The 18,192-nt window shown below is 35.2% G+C and overlaps 1 protein-coding gene across 1 annotated transcript in view; it reads right to left on the bottom strand.

Moving 5' to 3' along the window:
* TRPC7 (transient receptor potential cation channel subfamily C member 7) overlaps positions 1 to 18,192 on the bottom strand; it is a 138,999-nt gene that overhangs the window by 10,150 nt on the left and 110,657 nt on the right. The window contains exons 7-9 of the mRNA XM_087709513.1: positions 8,543 to 8,738; positions 7,445 to 7,666; positions 816 to 893 (exon numbers count right to left, since the gene is read on the bottom strand). Of these exons, the coding sequence (XP_087565639.1) occupies positions 816 to 893; positions 7,445 to 7,666; positions 8,543 to 8,738 (496 nt within the window). The remainder of the gene's footprint in view (positions 1 to 815; positions 894 to 7,444; positions 7,667 to 8,542; positions 8,739 to 18,192) is intronic.

The raw sequence follows: 18,192 nt of genomic DNA, 5'->3' as shown, positions 1-18,192 counted from the left end.
TGTATACATACATACATAGTATATACATATATGCATATGTTAATCACAAAATATATTGTTTATTTCTTGCTACCAGATTTTTTTAAAAAATACAACTGGGAAAAAATATAGAAGACAGCAAGCAAAATGAGTGAAAGTGTACAACAGCTTTTGTACAAAGGGAAGATGTTTGGAACTGTTTAACGTAGAAAAAAAAAATCACTTGTGGGAAAATATGATCAAACTTCATAAAGTCAAATATGGCATGGAGAAAAAAGGCAAGGAGAATTTGTTCTCCTGTTTTTCAAAACACTAGAGTTGTTGCAACTGTTTGAAAGGAGATTTAGTAGAGGCAAAACAAAATATTTAAACATAGGAATGCATAACTGTGGGGTTAATGGACTCCATCTTGGATTTCACTAAAGAGGAATGGCATCAGTTAATAAAGAATGTGCTTATTAAGGGCTAATGATATTGGGGCTTTAGCATAAGCTCCATGAGCAGCATGCCTCCAAATCCCAGTGGCAACAGAACAATGATGGGAGAAGTGTGTGTCACTCTCTTCTACTTGTGAGCTCACCAAAGACATATGAAGGCCACCATGAAATGAAATGCTGGAGTTGGATGTAATTTGGCATGATCTAGTACAACTTCAATATATTCTTGTAAACTACATTTGTACTTTTAAAAATAATGAGAAAGCAATTCCTCCTACAGTATGATTTAAAACTACATAGACATACATGAACAAACTGTAAATCAAAGGTATGAAAGTGGCTACTAATTGCTTTCCTCATGATGATTTTTCTGATATCTTTCTCTTGAGTTTCCATTACCTGGTATCTGGTGGGATTATTGTAGGCATTCTTCAGGATAATGTCTGACTTTGGAGTACTTGATTCGAAATGAACTTTCTGAAATATATAAAAATAGGGCATTTCATCATAACATTATCGAACTAATTCAAAGAAAATATCCACAAATATGAGTTGCCCAATGCCCATGGAGAACTGCATTATGTAGGAAAGAAAATCCTTATACGATTTGATTAAAACATTCTGTAATTTTGTTTTGTATTTAAATGGCTAATATTCTTCCTAGCTGGCTGGTAATTCATCCTGTGTAAAAGAGACATTGTGAAGTCCTCTGCAGCCTGGAAAAACTGAACGTTCTTCCAGAGTTGAGACATAAATTCCTTTAGTTATTCTGAACACCCAAGACAAATATTGGAAGGATACCTTCATTTTAGGATTTAGGATTTATACAACCATTTGATATTTAGAATTATGTTTATACACTTATCTATTTCACTTGTGAATTCCAGTCGAGGATATTGTATAGATAAAGACATCTTATTAACCCTGTCTCAAAGACATAGCCTAATTTGGTCCACCATCAATAACCCCATTTGAACATCTGCAAAGCTTATGGAATTAAGCTTTCTGTACAAGCCATAATGGTGATAGTAAAGGTTCAATGCATGTGACTTTCCCCAAATGTAGACCCATATCATATATAACCTACAGGTATCAGGGCAGCAGCTGAAAAACCATGTGATCAATGGCTGCAACTTTCTATGCATGCTTCTCTGGACATTTGAAGATGTGCTATGTCAGATCTATATAGCAATACCAACAATAGCATTTAGACTTATTTACCACTTCACACTGCTTTACAGCCATCTCTAAGCAGTTTACAGAGTCAGCATATTGCCCCCAACAATTTGGGTCCTCATTTTACCCACCTTGGAAGGATGGAAGGCTGAGTCAACCTTGAGCCGGTGAGATTTGAACTGCCAATTGCAGTCAGCTGGCAGTCAGCCAAAATAGCTGCAGTACTGCACTCTAAGCACTACACCACAGTGGCTCATTAGATATAGATATCCATAACTGAAGAACTCACCCAAGTGACGGTTACCCCCAAAAGGGTAACTGATCAGTTCATTACTTGTATCATATATATTAAAACAGATAGAGTTGGTAGCTGACCATTAAAAAAAATAAAGTCCAGTCAAATGAAACCTGTCTTTGTGCCTTTAATAGAATCTTTCTTTCAAAATCCGAGGGCAAAACTTTCCCTCTTTGGCAATATACATTATCTCTGGTAAGATCTTCTATCTGAGACACTACAGAACAAAGGTAAGGTCCTATTCAAAGACTAAGAATTCAAACATGACATACTGGGGTACTGATAAAGGAAATGACTGTGTCACTGGGTGTGTGATCTAATGCAACTCTCTATATTGTGTCTATTATTTTGCTTTTAAGAACTTGGCCATTAACTGGCAAATTGGAAACTGATGGACACAATGAGGCCAATAGATTTTTTTTCTTTTGAAGAAAAAAGGGCATTAGATAGCTTTATGGATGTACTTTTTAAGATAGAGTTACTGGCTTTATTTCTTTGCTCTTGAAAAACTTCCAAGCTTTGTGTGTGTGTGTATGTTCCAGCATAATTCTGGAATGCCTCGAGCAATTTCAACCAAATTTGGTACACAGATTACTTACTCACTGGAAACAAATACTGTGGGGTAAGACACCCCTAACAGTCCTGAGGGGGGGTGTTCTGTTAGGATACAGCCTGTTGTGCTTTAAAATGGCTTCTACCATACTGCCATAAAATGGCTTTTACTGTACAGTGCTGTGGAGTTGCCATGGTAATGGCATCATAGTACTCCACAAGGGTGGTAAGAGGGAAAATCCAACATATGAAATTGCGCCAATTTCAGGGAAGGAGGGTTGGGATAAATAAATACCCAGGCAGCGCAGGGTTATCAGCTAGTGCTAAATAAATTAAAAGTTAATCTTAGAGTATTATATGCTCTTTTTTGAACTAGCAGTATTTTCAGACTAAGAAACAAGTTTATCTCTGATTTCATTTTGAAATAAAGAACATGCCAAGACAATTTCCTCTGGAAATAACAATTCAGCTATTATTGTAAGTATATATCATAAGGTTTTATTGGATTTTTCTTCTATTAAAATGAATGATCGCCCATGATATACAGAATGGATTAGCTGATCTTTTACACAGCATATTTCTAATTACTTTTTTGTTTCCTTCTGTCATAAATAATAGGATGAATTGGAAATGGAAAAGAGCAAAAAATGTCTTTGTGACTTTATGGCTTTGCATCTTGTATGTATGTATGTATGTATGTATGTATGTATGTATGTATGTATGTATGCATGTATGTATGTATAATAATGGATCATGATTTCACTGGAGGATGTATGCTTTAGAATAAGCTTTTCTGTTTTTTAACCACTTTGGAAATAGTCACATTCTTGTTATTTATACCACAATTTCTGTTGAATGATGCAAATTCTTTTTAGAACTGGGCAATGGGGTTTGATTATGTCCTCTCATCAATGTGTCCCAGAGTGATCTAGTGATATTTCTGGCCACAAGAAATACCCATTGAGAACAAATTATGTATTACAACCCAAAAACCTATTGGGTAGTTCTTTAGATACAACTCCCCCCCCCACATCAAAATTGTCCTGTTAATTAATTACATGAAGTCTAGGCTTCTATGATTATTGAATGAATGAAATGTTTATACTTGTTTTCACATAAATACAAGGAGATAGTGAAAAGTCAGTAAATGTTATTGGAGGAAAATACTGACTACATACATATATAAAAATAAAGAAAAAGAGTAATCCGTGTTTTTGATCTGAATCAAGCATTCTCAACTTTTTAAAGATCTGTTTAGCTGCTATTGCACTTTCTGGGTAGGGTAAAATCAGAAGCAAATGTTGTGTACCCTCCCCCTTCAACTCCCCATAAAGAGACAGACCCAGTAAACATTTTATGATATTTGTTTATGTTGAATTAATAACAAAGAGCAGCAGAAAACCTTGAAGAAAACACTTCCATTTTCAATACAGAATAAAAGTCAGAAGGGACCTTGGAGGTCTTCTAGTCCAACTGCCAGAAAGCAGAAGATCATATTCCATTCCAGACAAATGGCTGTCCAATCTCTTCTTAAAAACTTTTAGTATTAGAAATTAGAAACTACAAATTCTGAAGGCAAGCCCTTCCACTGATTAATTGCTCCTACTATCCATAACTGTGTTCAGTGTTATAGTCATCAATAGGGCTGTTCCATTTAACTGTCTGCTTTTGAGCACATATTTCCAGTCCCTCAAACTTCTTAACTATTTACTTTAGCTACTTTTTTTTTTTTAAAAAAATCAGATTGAATTTAAGGACAAACACAGATTGTATTTGCTCTATAAAACAAATAGGGTAACAGGTAGTTGACATTCATTTACATGTCTTTACTTTACTTAAAAATAAAAAGCCACCATATATATATTTATATAGTACTGCCTTTGGCTCTCAGAAAAATTTATGTATCCAACACCAGGATTGTGATGTCACCGAAAGACATTGCATCTCCTAGAACAGGGTGTCAAAGTCATGGCCTGTGGACTGGTCACGCACTGGCCATGCCCACTCCTGGTTTAGTGAAGGGGGGGGGGGAAAGTCATGATATAGCATGTGCCGACAACGTGATGCCATGAATTTAGCAATAGCAATAGCAGTTAGATTTATATACCGCTTCATAGGGCTTTCAGCCCTCTCTAAGCAGTTTACAGAGTCGGCATATTGCCCCCACAATCTGGGTCCTCATTTTACCCACCTCGGAAGGATGGAAGGCTGAGTCAACCCTGAGCCAGTGAGATTTGAACCGCCGAACTGCAGAACTAGCAGTCAGCTGAAGTGGCTCCAGTACTGCACCCTAACCACTGCGCCACCTCGGCTCTTTGACACTCCATTTGTTCTAGGAAGTTTATACAGCATCAAGAGTGAGTCCTTCAAAAGAGCTTGCAATGGCTGCTAATTTGTCAATTTTTTGAAAGATTGAAAAAAGATAAATGGGTTTGCTTGGATATGCTTCACATTTAGTAAGTTTACAAAGCCAACCCCAGTCCCATTCATCCAGAAAAAGATTAAAAATAGCCACATTTAACCCCATCATAAAACCTGTCAGGGAAACGCCTAGATTTACTTTCAACAAGATCCCTCGGGTTTTGTTTTTTTTTAAAAAAAAAACTCTGCTGTAGTTCTAAGACCATTTATAATACACTTTCCCATCCCTTCCATTATTAAACTAAGACTGGAAGCTATAGCAGCTTCTTGTAGCCTTCTTTGATTTATTTACATATCTTTATTGCAGTTGTGGAGTTTTGTTGTTGCCTGAAGCAGAATGAATGCAGGCAAATATTTGTAACATTTTAAACACAGCTGTTTCCTCACAGGTTATAATTTGCTGGTTTTAGTAAAACAGTTTCCATAACAAGCTTCAGGCAATTTTTCAAAATCCAGGAATGCACAAATGGAATCCTGTGTGGGAGAAACCTTACTATATGTTGATAGCCAGACAAATAGAAGTTACCTACCAGGACGGTGCAGTTTTCTTTGATAAACTCTCAAGTGATATACCACTTTGGAGCGGATTTGCAAAACAACCCAGCCCCCTCACTCCTATGAATGGAATATAATGAACCATGCATTGGTATATCAAAACCCGCATATTGTCACAAGCATATAATGCCAATTGAAGCTTTAGCAGTAACTTTATGCCATGTAATTGTATAAATGGATTTGTCTCCTGGTCTGCAGTATTTGTAACTGAAGATTCTGGATGGAAGGCTCTAGGGATAAATATGAAGCAACATAAAACAATCACCTAGGCCAAATGCAACCTCAACAGATGTGTGCCTGAAACTATCATCCATGATTAAAAGCACTGTGGAATAAATGTGGCTTAGTAGTTTTCCAAAATGCCAGGAGGGAGGGTGCTGCACAGACCACAAGGAGAAGAGAGTTCCACAAATGTGTATGAATTGTGGTATGTGAAAGCTTTACTCAAAGCAGACAAAAGGGAAAAAGACAGAAAGTGTTGTTCAGAAAGATTTCAGCTTATGCAGCTTGTGAAGGATAAGAACCTAGAGCCAAGGTGGCGCAGTGGTTAAAAAAGCAGCACTGCAGGCTACTGCTAGATCAGCAGGTCAGCGGTTCAAATCTCACCGGCTCAGGGTTGACTCAGCCTTCCATCCTTCCGAGGTGGGTAAAATGAGGACCCAGATTGTTGGGGGCAATATGCTGACTCTCTGTAAACCGCTTAGAGAGGCCTGAAAGGCCTATGAAGCGGTATATAAGTCTACTGCTATTGCTATATTGCTATTGCTCATTCAAAAATGTGGGTTTATGCACCTGAAGAGGAAAGAGCATTTTTCCTTGTGGAAATGTAACAGATGCCAAGATGGGTCTAATCAAACTTTGCTGGGCTCATCAAGCCTTGTTGGAAGGTATAAAGATGGAACACATGGTATAAGGTAGCATACAAAGTGGGTGTCCTGTTTCATTGCTTCAAGAACTCAAACCAAACCAGCTAAATAGACTTTGACTCAAATAGATGTATACATGCCTTTCAGATTTTGTGAATGGGCAAAGCTCTATGTTCAGAAACTGAACAATAAATGTTGCAAAACGTGTACTTGTTGCTATGCATCTGATTTTCTGATTGAAAATAGCACTTGAGGTGTTTCAAGTATATAAAAACTGGTTCACGCAGATGCATCTTAAAACCTTCACTGTAAAAGAGATTGGATCAATTGACCTCCATGATTCCTTCTGTTTCTGATTCACTATTTCCTTGATAAAACATTCCTAGGTAATGAATATATTGGAATAATACACAAATTATCATATATGTGCTTCCCCTGAATTTTGGAAGACCACAGACAATATCTTGTGATATTGCATGTAGCACAATATCTTGTGATATTGCATGTAGCTTCTATAACATCTGTTAGGTAACAGTATGTATATGCTATTTAGTCTCTTGGATTGTTGCATACTTGCCATAATGTTAACTCTAACCCTAACCCTAACCCTAGTTCTAATTGTAACCCTTTATGGTTTGTTTTTGTCATATTAATTTGGACAACATGAAGTTTTCAACATCTTTTGGGAGTTTCCAGGTCACTTTTGGATTAGAAAGATTCAATTTAAACATTTTGGTGTTTTTGGAGGATCTAGGTAATGGTTTAAAGGTTTGAAATGAATACTTTAAGACTTGCATGCATTTCAGTTCTTAAACTTTCAATGTGGATGCACAAAATTGAACTGATTTTTCTATTTAAGGTGTGTGTGTCTGTGTGTCAAGATTTAAGGAGAAATGGCAGTCCTTAAACATATTAAGGATTCTGTCAGCAAAGACTAAAAATATTGGTTTTGCCACCTCCAGCACAGGCATCTTACCAGTCTTGTTTCCTGCAGCTTTTAAGGCCAAAATGTCCTTTTTATAGTGGCGATTTTAATTGTAAGAAAATTTCCCATCTCAGTGACTAGCAGCCAGAATTACCACATAGGGTTGAAACTGTGTGCCTTCAACAGGCCATTTCAAGAAATAAATACTTATGTTGAGAAATAAAAATGGCTGACTTACTCGTAGCTTGGAATTCAGCATTCCCATCTCAAGATCATTTTCACAGTTTTTGGCCTTAGATTTGCAGAGTTTTATGAGGCACATTTTTATTCTCATTATGAGATAATAAAATGACTTAGGGCTTGGCACTAGATTAAAAGGAGCAGGTAGAGTTCTTCCCTCATCAAAATAGGAAAGCCAGAGTTTAGCACGTGCAAATTTCCACTCCACATCTGCATCTTCCTGCAAAAGGAATAGAAGAAGTGATTTAAGTAAAAAGATTAGTTTTTGAGAAGGTGCAAGCCTCATTGTCATTGTTATAGATTTCAAGAGCTGCATTTAGTTTTTCAAGGTATTAAAATGTTTTGTCCCAAAGTCATCCTTTGTAAGATCATTATTCTAATTTTCCTTTGAAATAAGCCACCCAGAAAAATTCAATACTTTTCCTTTATCACTATATGATCCTGTATAGAATCGCAACTTGTAGTTGCACTACTTAACTAGGGTCACTGGAAAAAAAGATCTAAATTTTCAAAATGTCCTTTATGATTAAAATTTAAGTCTAACTTTAATGGCCTTGGATCTAACAATGTACAAACAAATTAATTTTTCAGTTAAAATATTATTGAAGGAGTCAAGGACCATGAACTACACTGAATAAGAATATACAAAAATGATTCCTATATTAATTTAAATAGCATTTTTCTTCTGTTTCCCTATTTTCAAATTACTTTTTCCACTGAGTATCCCTGAAATGAATTGAAGCCAAGTTAATTAAGTTCCTAGGCTTCTGATATAAAAGACCATAAACCAGAAAAGCTCCATTGTCTGATAGACTTGGAAAACAATCAGAACTAAAAATTAAGTCTCTGCAAGAGATTCCTAATTGGTGTTTTGTTTTTGAATAAAATTTTGAATTAAATTTTCAGGATGGCAATCATTATTTATGTAATAAGTAACCAATCCTTAAACAATTGCATATTCAAATTCAAAGGTTAATTGACATTACTATCAAGCTTTTCAAAACCAGAAGAAGGATTCAAGGTGTTTCTATCCATTAATTAATGTTCTGCTTTTTACACAATATATTGATATATTAAAGTGATAGATCACTCTTACCTCAATTTCCTGATAAGAATTGTTGATCATGGCTATTAACATGTTGAGGAGGACAACCACCATGGTGACGTTATAAACCCCATAGAGCACATATCCAATATTCTCAATAAATTTGTGATCATATTTCAGCACCACTGATATTACCTCAGACAAGCCAAATATCGACCAGAATAAAGTTTTAAAGCTTTCTTCTACCCTAAAGATAAAATGAAATCTTAATTAGCAATTTGGGTCTGAGCTGGGAATACATCATCAACCAATCATTGTTTCAAGCTGAGGAAGTGCTAATAAACCAACTTTAAAAAAAATAATCCTGACAATTTAAACAAAAGACACCTCCGAACTTGATGTTGCCAGCAAATTTTGGTAAAGCCATTTTGTGTGTTTTGTGAACCTGAACAAATGGTTTCTATTTTACAGTTTATGCTTATTTAGTCTTATTTCAGCATCTAGAAACCAACACTTTATACATTATACATTATATTATACATTATAATATGTGAACTCCGCAAAGCTACCACCTTTCGTTGAATGGACTGCTGAAATGAATTGAATTGAAAAAAATGTAGACCATCCAGACATACACTATGAGGTAATACCATATCAATAGTGAGCTTGCCTTTGTCCTATTTTATGAAGAGCCAAATCATTCCCCAATCTAAAGTGCTGATTAGCAAACTGTTATCCCTCAGCACTTGGATATATTAGACTTCTTCCCAGAATTGAATCTGTCTGTTCAGTCTGGTCATCTAGACAAGAATGCCGCTCCCCCATGAAAAAATACCCAGGGGGGTAGACTAAGTGCCAGACGGTCTCTGTGGTAATCCCCACTTTTTGGAACATTATTTGTCCAGAAGCAGGTGCAGCCTCATCTCTCTTAGCTTTCTATAAACACTAAAAACTGCTTCTAGAGAGCTTTAGCCTCAGCTGAATGTGATAGGGATGGTTATTAGTGTTATAAACAAGAATATAAGAAAACAAATACATATGGCTTACATACTACTCCATTTCTGAGATTTTGAGTAGCTTACAAATAACAAAATAAAGTTAAAGTATAAGCAATCAGTAACACAACAAGGTTTGGAGATTCATCAACCAAGCAATAGAAAGTTTCAATGTTTCTCTTGAAAATTTTGCATGGGGGAGGGAAGAGTATACAATCAAGGGAAAGGCTGCTCCAGGCATGGAGGGACAGGACTCAGAAGATCCTACCATGGAGTCTTTGTAGAAAGCATTGCCTCACATTTTGGGCTATCAGCAAAATACCTCTCTACTACATAGCACCAAATAGGCAGATTTAATTTAGGAAAGGCAGAGAAATCAAGGCTGTAAATCTGGATAAAAAGTGAATTATCCATTATAGATAAGTATACCTATCTTATGATATGATAATTGACTTATACTTGAAAACATTCATTGATCACTCCAGTTTGAAAATGGGCCTTAAATCCTTCTTAAGAGAAATCTTCATTATCAACTGGGAATTATATTTATTATCTCACTTTTATTATTCACCTTTATTATTTTTTTATAAATAACTCAGGGTGCCAAACATACCAAAAACCCCTTCATCCTCTTCCTATTTCCCCCACAACCACCACTACGTGAGGTGGTTTGGGCTAAGAGATAGTGATTGGCACAAAATCACCCAAGAAGCTATTTAGTCTACTGATAAGATAACAAGACTTGATTATTTAATCTACAATTTCATATTATCTGCGATAATTTTGGAGAGAGAGATGTTTTGAACTAGTACTTCCAGCATGTTATGGGTTCTAGATGTCTTCCCTGATTTATTTTTTTCAATTTATTTTTTTCTTTCAAAAGTACATGAAAAACAATAGTGAACTAGTTAGTAATAACTGCAAATAAGGTGATTTGCAGTTATTACTAACTAGTTCACTATTGCTAAGGTGATCTCAGATTAGTACTTTCCGTTGGCCAAAGGGAAGCAATTGGCAGAAGCAAAGGATGGGCTTTCCAATGTACAGATGCAAAGCTGCTACCTGGCTAACTGCACCTTAAATGGGCATGGAAACAATAACTGCCACAGCTGGCATGGGTAAGGCTCAACAATAACCTCTCTCTTGCTTTGGTAATAAACACATTCTATATTCCCCTCACTAGATTTTAGGAGATGAAATTTAATTTGAGGTATGGGCTGATTCAGATGCATTGGACTCCACTGTATTTTTCTTACTTGCCTGATACCTGCCATTCAATCATTTGGTGCACAGTTTTATTTCACTTTTGAGATATAAAATGTACTCTTTTTCATATTGCCTCAGATAGGAAGATGTTAAATACCACATAGCACTGACTGATATTGAATTTTTAATATCCATTCTTAACATGACGCAGTTCAGAGAGCTGTGGCATGGATTTTCTTTTTTGTTCTTCATTATACCATCAAGACAAGTAAATGTCTTCATAGAAACAAGTGATTAAAGAAAAGAACAAGGTCACTTTTTTCTATGAAATATTACATTTAACTTTGATCCCTATAGCATGATATTATCTCACTTTGTTTTAATTTGGAAGATTGTATTTTATTATTATTTTCCTATTTACAATTTTAACAGTTGCATGAATTTGACTGCATTTCCTGAATTAGCAGATCTACATTAATGTTGCCTAGCAACCAGGTTGAGCTAAAAGTGTTTGAACTTCTTGCTGGCAGCAGTCAGCCCTATTTAGCTAGACCTGCCAGAACTTGGCTGTTAAAATCCAGATGGCCTCTGAATGGGACCAGAGACACAGAAAAATCTTTGCTGCCCTCTAGTGGCTCCTTGATTTTCCTAGGCTAAACTTGGTAGCAATAAGTTTAGTGCTTGGACAGAGAACCATATAAGAATTCTTGGGATATAGAGTAGGCTACATTTGGCATATATAGTAGCCTTTAAAAAAATATTTACTAGAATGGTTAAGCTACATTGCTCTACTGCTGTGGAACAGAGAAGGGGTCTTTGCTTCACAATATTCTTGAACAGGATGTTTCATTTAAAGGTGCATCAACATTGTTGCATATCCCTAATCCATGTATCAAATATGGCTTTTCTAATGTACAAGCAAGCATTTTGTTTGTGTGCAAAGGTTTTATACACCTAAACACTCATTAATGGATATATGGAACTCAGAGATCAGGGTCAATAATTTTCATCCCTAATATTTTTCATTCACATCTGTTTTACCATGTGGACCACAATATGAAGCAACATCAAAACGTCTGCCCTCTCCCTGGCCAAGCCCAAATTAACCACTTCTTCCCTGAGAAAAAGCCTTGGAGTGGCTGTTCCTTGATAGTTACTTCCATTTGTTCATCATTCATCTTCAGTCATGGCCATAGGCAAGGATTTTGTTCCTTCTAACTCTGTTCAGGCATGGCATTTCTAATGAGTTAAAAAATGGCTGTTTGTAGGAGTATTGAAAGGAATGCTGAATCTGCAATTTTGATCTCTGACTTTTCCACAGGAAGGAAGTCTCAGTTGACTTTTCAGATCAAAGATTGTATTAGCTTTCTGAAAAGAAAGCACCAGGTTCAAATATTTATGCTTTGAATTTGGAAAGCAATTTTTTAAAGAAGGAAGGAAAGAAAGAAAGAAAGAAAGAAAGAAAGAAAGAAAGAAAGAAAGAAAGAAGGGAGGGAGGAAAGGAGGGAGGGAGGCTTGAAAATATAATGGGTAAAGAAGCTGCTTGTTGATGTATATCAATAAGCATTAGCCTTATTCCCTTATTCTCTCCTGCTTAATGTCTTCACTAAAAAAAGAAAATATTGAGCCAAATCTGTTAGAAAAAAAAAGAATTGTAGGCCTGATTCATATACTAAAAAAAAAAAAAAAATCAAGCAAGGCCTTGGTAGAATATGAAAATTTTAGACTGCTGAATGGACCTACAACAAAACATGTCCGTGATATTGAAATAAGCATCTTTTAGTTTAACCCAGTTTCTAACATCCTTTACATCATGTTCCATTTTTACCAGCTTTTGAGCATTATTCAATCCTTTTCTCAATTCTTCTGAAAAGGTGTGTTACCCAATTTATCAGACATTAAAAGCCATGCATATTTTGGCAAAAGTAATGTTAGGTAACAATAACATTTCAGTTATAGCGACTTTTCTTTCTAAGCAAGAATTAATACCATTGATCCACCTAGCGGCAAGGAATTCAGTAAAATATTAACTGTGCTTTTTAAGAGCTGCCTTTTGAATTTAATAAAACTGAACTCACCCCCAAAGACAAATAACATTATAATAACCCAAACTTGCTGGGTAAAAGAAGTCTTCTGCCTTTTAAATTTGGAAACTTGTTAACATATGAGTCATTAACATATAATGTTTGCAGCTCCTGTTGGTTGACCAGAGTTTTTAAACATTGTCAAATTAAAAGAGATAAAGGAAGAAGAATGATTCTTAGGTATCTTTAATGAGATTTTGTACCTTATAGGACTGGGTTGATCAGTGCTATTGTAGAGAATGAAAGATCTATATAACAAGCCAGTGGTAGGATTCAGCCAGTTAGCACCACTTCAGGAGAACCGGTTGTTAACTTTGAGTTTGGTGAACTGGTTGTTGGAAGAAATCATTAGGGCAAAGAACTGGTTGTTAAATTATTTTAATCCCACCACTGTAAAAGCCTTTGACATGAAAGGCATGATTGTAAAAAGGGTTCTTTTTAAAATCTTTGAAACACAAAAAGAGAATGAAAGGGAATTTGGAAAAGAGTGTTTTCTAGCTTGGAAGCAATCTCTATGACTTTGTGTGGAAAACAGCTCAGCTCATGTTTTTTTATTTATCTCAGTTCAACCATAGTGATAAACAACAGCCGTATCGTGAATCTCTAAGGCTCTTTTTTCTCATTCAGTACAAAACACCAAATGCCCACAAGGTTCCATTATATACAGAAAGTGGAAATTGTGCAAAGGACTTGTAATTTAACTACTATTTGCAAAGCCTTCCATTAGAGATCAAATTTCAATATGCATTAGCTGTAGCCCTCCTGGGACTTCATTCCCAGATGTCACCGTGGTTGAGTAATCAATGGCAGTAGCATGTCCAGATGGGTAACTACCTCAGCTAATTCAACAATTTCTTTATTATCAGCTGAAGTGACCTGTGGTTCACAAAAGCATCTGAATTTAGCATGTTGTACTAATATTCAAGTAATTGTCTGTTTTATATATTCAATAAAATCCTTACAATTTACACTGTTTGTTTTCTAGAATGATTTGATTGCTTATTTGTACCCAACGACTATCATTAAGTGTTGTACCTTAAGATTTGTGATGAATGTATCTTTTCTTTTATGTACATTGAGAGCATATGCACCAAAGATAAATCCCTTGTGTGTCCACCTATGCTACACTACACTATACTACACTACGCTACTCTACGCTACTCTACTCTGTTCTATTCTATTCTATTCTATTCTATTCCATTCCATTCCATTCCATTCCATTATATTCTAATAAACAGTCTCTGTCTTTCATCTTTAGATTATTGCAAAATATAACCCATCCCAGCCTTGCAAGGAGACAGCTGTAATAGCAGCTTTTTTGAGATGGGCAGACTGTTTCTGAACAACGGATCAATCCATTTAGTACTATTTTATTTATTTTTACTTTCAAGTGCATATCTTTTCATGTTCAAATAGTAAACAAGATACATTTGATCTTAGCCAAAATGGGAAGGTTAAATATTTCTTACGTAAGGAGGGAAGAGAAGAATAAGATGAACAAGATAGAGGAATAGAAGAAGAAGAATAAATAAGTTTAATTTTGTCAGTTAAAATTCTTCCAGAGGTAGGGCAAAATGAAATCCAGCACAGAGCAGGCGCACTAAAATGTACCTTAATAATAGTCATCTCTGGAACAGAATCACTTCAAAGAAATCAAATCTATTAACAATACACATTCCAAACTTATATCAAAGATGTCAATTAACAATATAATAAAATATTTATAAATTCAAAAAGTTTTAATAATTACCGAGAGAATTGAAAAGAGACTTGAAATTATAGAGCAAAATACAGAAAATATATGGGGACAGCGATGAAGTTTGAGGAAAGAACTGAAAAAATAACAGAGATATGAAAGTGATAGAAAAATTGTTGACACTGACAGGAAACTGAGAGTGGAGGGAAATGACAAGTGTGAAATATGGAAAGGAGAAATTGATGAACCAGATCTTCATTTCAGATGTCAGAAAATAGATGAAGAAAGGAGAGAAAATTTGGCAGAAATAATGAGAGTAATCTTGGCAAAAGCACTAATGATAACAAAAGTGAAGCTGACAAAAAGAGCAGATAAAGGGTTTCAAATTCTTAGAAGATATGCAATGAAAAATAAGTTCTTAAGAGAAGTTCACATAAAACTTATCAAGAAAATATTTAGAATACAGACATTACAAATCACAAGAGATATTGGACTACACTATCTCTGGAAGGATACAGGATGATGATATGAAATGTCACAATAAATTTTAGTTAAATGTAGTTAAATTTAATAATAGCTATAGTCAAGTAAATGATTAATAATTATAACAAAGCATTTATATATATTAGATTGATAATATGAAATTTTATACAATACTGTAAGTGAGGATATGGAGATGATGTTGAAAAGCCTTTTTATAAAAGTTAAACAATTTTATATAGAATAGAATATAAAGATGTAATATCATTGGATGATTTCAGGATGATGTAATAAAATGTCATAATATAAATTTACTTTAAATTTAATAAGCTTTATGTTGAAAGGATGTAATAATAGCTAGGCTTAATGGATGTTTAATACTTATATCAAGTTGTATATAAGTATATTAGATTGATGATACTAATAATGGGGGAAATATGGAATTGAAAATTATTAGAGAATGTTATCAATGCTAAAATAATAGAATGATGTCACAGTCAAATAAATGATTAATAATGATAACAAAGCATTTATATATACTAGATTGATAATATGAAATCTTATACAAACTGTAAGTGAGGATCATGGAGATGATGTTGAAAAACCTTTTTATAAAAGATAAACATTTCTATATAGACTAGATTAGAAGGACTTAATATCATTGGATGATTTCAGGATAATGTAATAAAATGTTATATAAATTTTCTTCAAATTTAATATGCCTTATGTTGAAAGGATGTAATAATATCTGGGCTTAATGAATGTTAAATAATTATAACAATTTGTATACATGTATATTAGATTGATGATACTAATAATGGGGAAAAACATGGAATTGGAAACTATTAGAGAATGTTATCAATGCTAAAATGATTGAATGACTTAGAATAGGAGGAAGCATAATAACAATGTATACAAAGATATCTTGATTGCCAATAAAATTCAAGTGAGGATTACGGAAAGGACACAGAAAGACTTTGTAACCAATCGACATACTGTGTGTAATTGAAGAGGCTTTTATGTTATATGTGTTGTGTGTCTGTGCTTGTCTGAAAATAAATTTTTTATTAAAAAAACCAATATAATAAAATATTGTCAGAACAAATCTCAGGGTGCCAGCTAATTAAAAAAGAAGATATAATAATAATGAAATTAAAATGAGCCATTCTTCCAGAGAATAGAGAAGATGAGTAAAACCCAGATTTTTACAGACGAGGAACATTAAGTAGGGCTTATTGATTTATCAACATGGTTATATGACATTTTAAAAAGTCTTCAGCTTAATGGATCTGATTTGTCTGGCTATTCAAAGTGTTGTTGTTGGTAGAGAGAATAAAAGGAACAGAGATGCAGAATGACACAATAGAAGACACCCCTGTTAGCCCCCCCCCCCCGAGTCCCTCTGGGAATAGGGCAGCATACAAGTTTAATAAACTAACTAACTAACTAACCGCTCCTTCAGGGAAATTTTTTCAGGTAATTTGGCTTGACAATTATCAAATGCAGGGCACGGTAACAGAAAGCTGTAGTAATGAAATGACGACGCTGAGGCCCCAACAGAAACTATACAGGACAGAGACAAGGACAAGCCTGAAGGGACAGTTATAGTAAGACTCCAAAGAAACAAGAAGGTACAGAAGAGACCTTTCCCTTAGACTGTAACAAGGAGCCTTACCAGTTGTCTATCACACGAGACAATGGTTTCTCCTGGATGGAGAAATCCAGAGGTGGGCTGCTACAGGTTCACCTAGGTTTGGAAGAACCTGTAGCTAACATTATGGCCAGTTCGGAGAACCTCCAAATACTACCCCTGGCTGGCTCCTCCCACCCCCTCCCTGCCTGTCCCCCCAAGGAGTCTCCACATGGCCTTTTGGATGCGAGGTAACTGCAGAGCCCATGAAGAAGCTCATGGGGGGGGGGGAAATGGGCTTCCTGGAAATTCTGCTCACCATGGCCATGCCCACCCAGGAACCAGGCAGAGACCTCATTGCTGGAATTTTTGAAGAAATCCGTGTAAATCCACCAAGCTCCAAAGAGTTAGAAGAAACCCACTGAACCTCAATGGCTCAATCACTTCTTTGAAATGATTCCCTGGAATATAGCAGGGTGCAATTTATAGCACAAAGACAAATTTTAGTGTTCATTTCCTGCAAGGGATCTGGTGCAGGAAGAGTTAAATTGAGATGGATATTATTCAGTCTCCATGTTAGCATCTGTGAATGTAGATAAGGCAGTAGTTGGGACTTACTTCTACCAAGTTTTGTGCACAAGTGTTAAGTTGTGCTATCACTAGCCAGAAAGTATGCACTTGCCATATTAATTAAATTTAATTGATGCAGTTTATTGATAGCTAATGTATACATCTGCTCTCTCTTTAATACTAAGCTTTAAATTAGCTGCCTATGGGCCACATATCATTCTATTAATGATCCCCCAACTCCCAATTAAGAGCAAGTCTTTTCCTTGCTAGAGGGTTATTTTGAAGACTATAGAAGTAATTATAAAGGTCTGAATATTGCCAAGGTATTCATTAGCTTAGAATCTACTGAATGTGGCTGTAAGAGAATACTATCCAGGGGAATAATATGTATATAGTACATATTGGGCAGATAGGATTATGAGTACCTTAGATTATATGGCTAGCTCCTGCAATCTGTTCTGACTCATTCATAGATTTAAGATGGATGGTTGTTTAGAAAATGACAATTCATCGTTGTTTTTTGAGTTAACCCCAATATTGCAGAGTTGCTTGCTTTGAACTTCCCCATCAGCAATCCTTGAGGGCTCATCTAAGATCATCCCATGTAAGGAAAGACTTTCCCCTTGTGGGGACAGGTCTTGAGAAATTGTGATTGCCTGTTTTCTTCTATACTGTTAGCTGCACATATTCATAGAACTTCGCTAGCCTCTACGGTGCCAATCCTTCTGAATGCTGCAAATGATCTATATATACAATGTCTACTTGAAGGTAAGGATCTGAAAATCATCTGGCAAGGAGCAAAATTATGTTAAAACAGCCTGCTGAATATGAAGATCAGGATGCTTAAGAGGCTTCAAATTTCACTGAACATTGTGCAATTTTACTCTGTAAGAATACTAAATTTATGGGGCTGACCTGTAACCTTAAAAAAGAATTTAATAAAATACCTTATCAATCAATGGGCTTTAATTTTAAATATGTAAGTGTTTCAAGTTTTTAAAATGTAGTGGTGTTTTAAAAGTGTATATTAAAACCATACT

Source organism: Thamnophis sirtalis, unplaced genomic scaffold (assembly GCF_051295495.1).
Source record: "Thamnophis sirtalis isolate CommonGarterSnake01/CBP01778 unplaced genomic scaffold, rThaSir2_p1.2 scaffold_3, whole genome shotgun sequence".
Lineage (NCBI taxonomy): Eukaryota > Metazoa > Chordata > Lepidosauria > Squamata > Natricidae > Thamnophis > Thamnophis sirtalis.
Note: the sequence above shows the minus strand (reverse complement) of the source record. Positions and strands in the feature narration are given on the sequence as shown.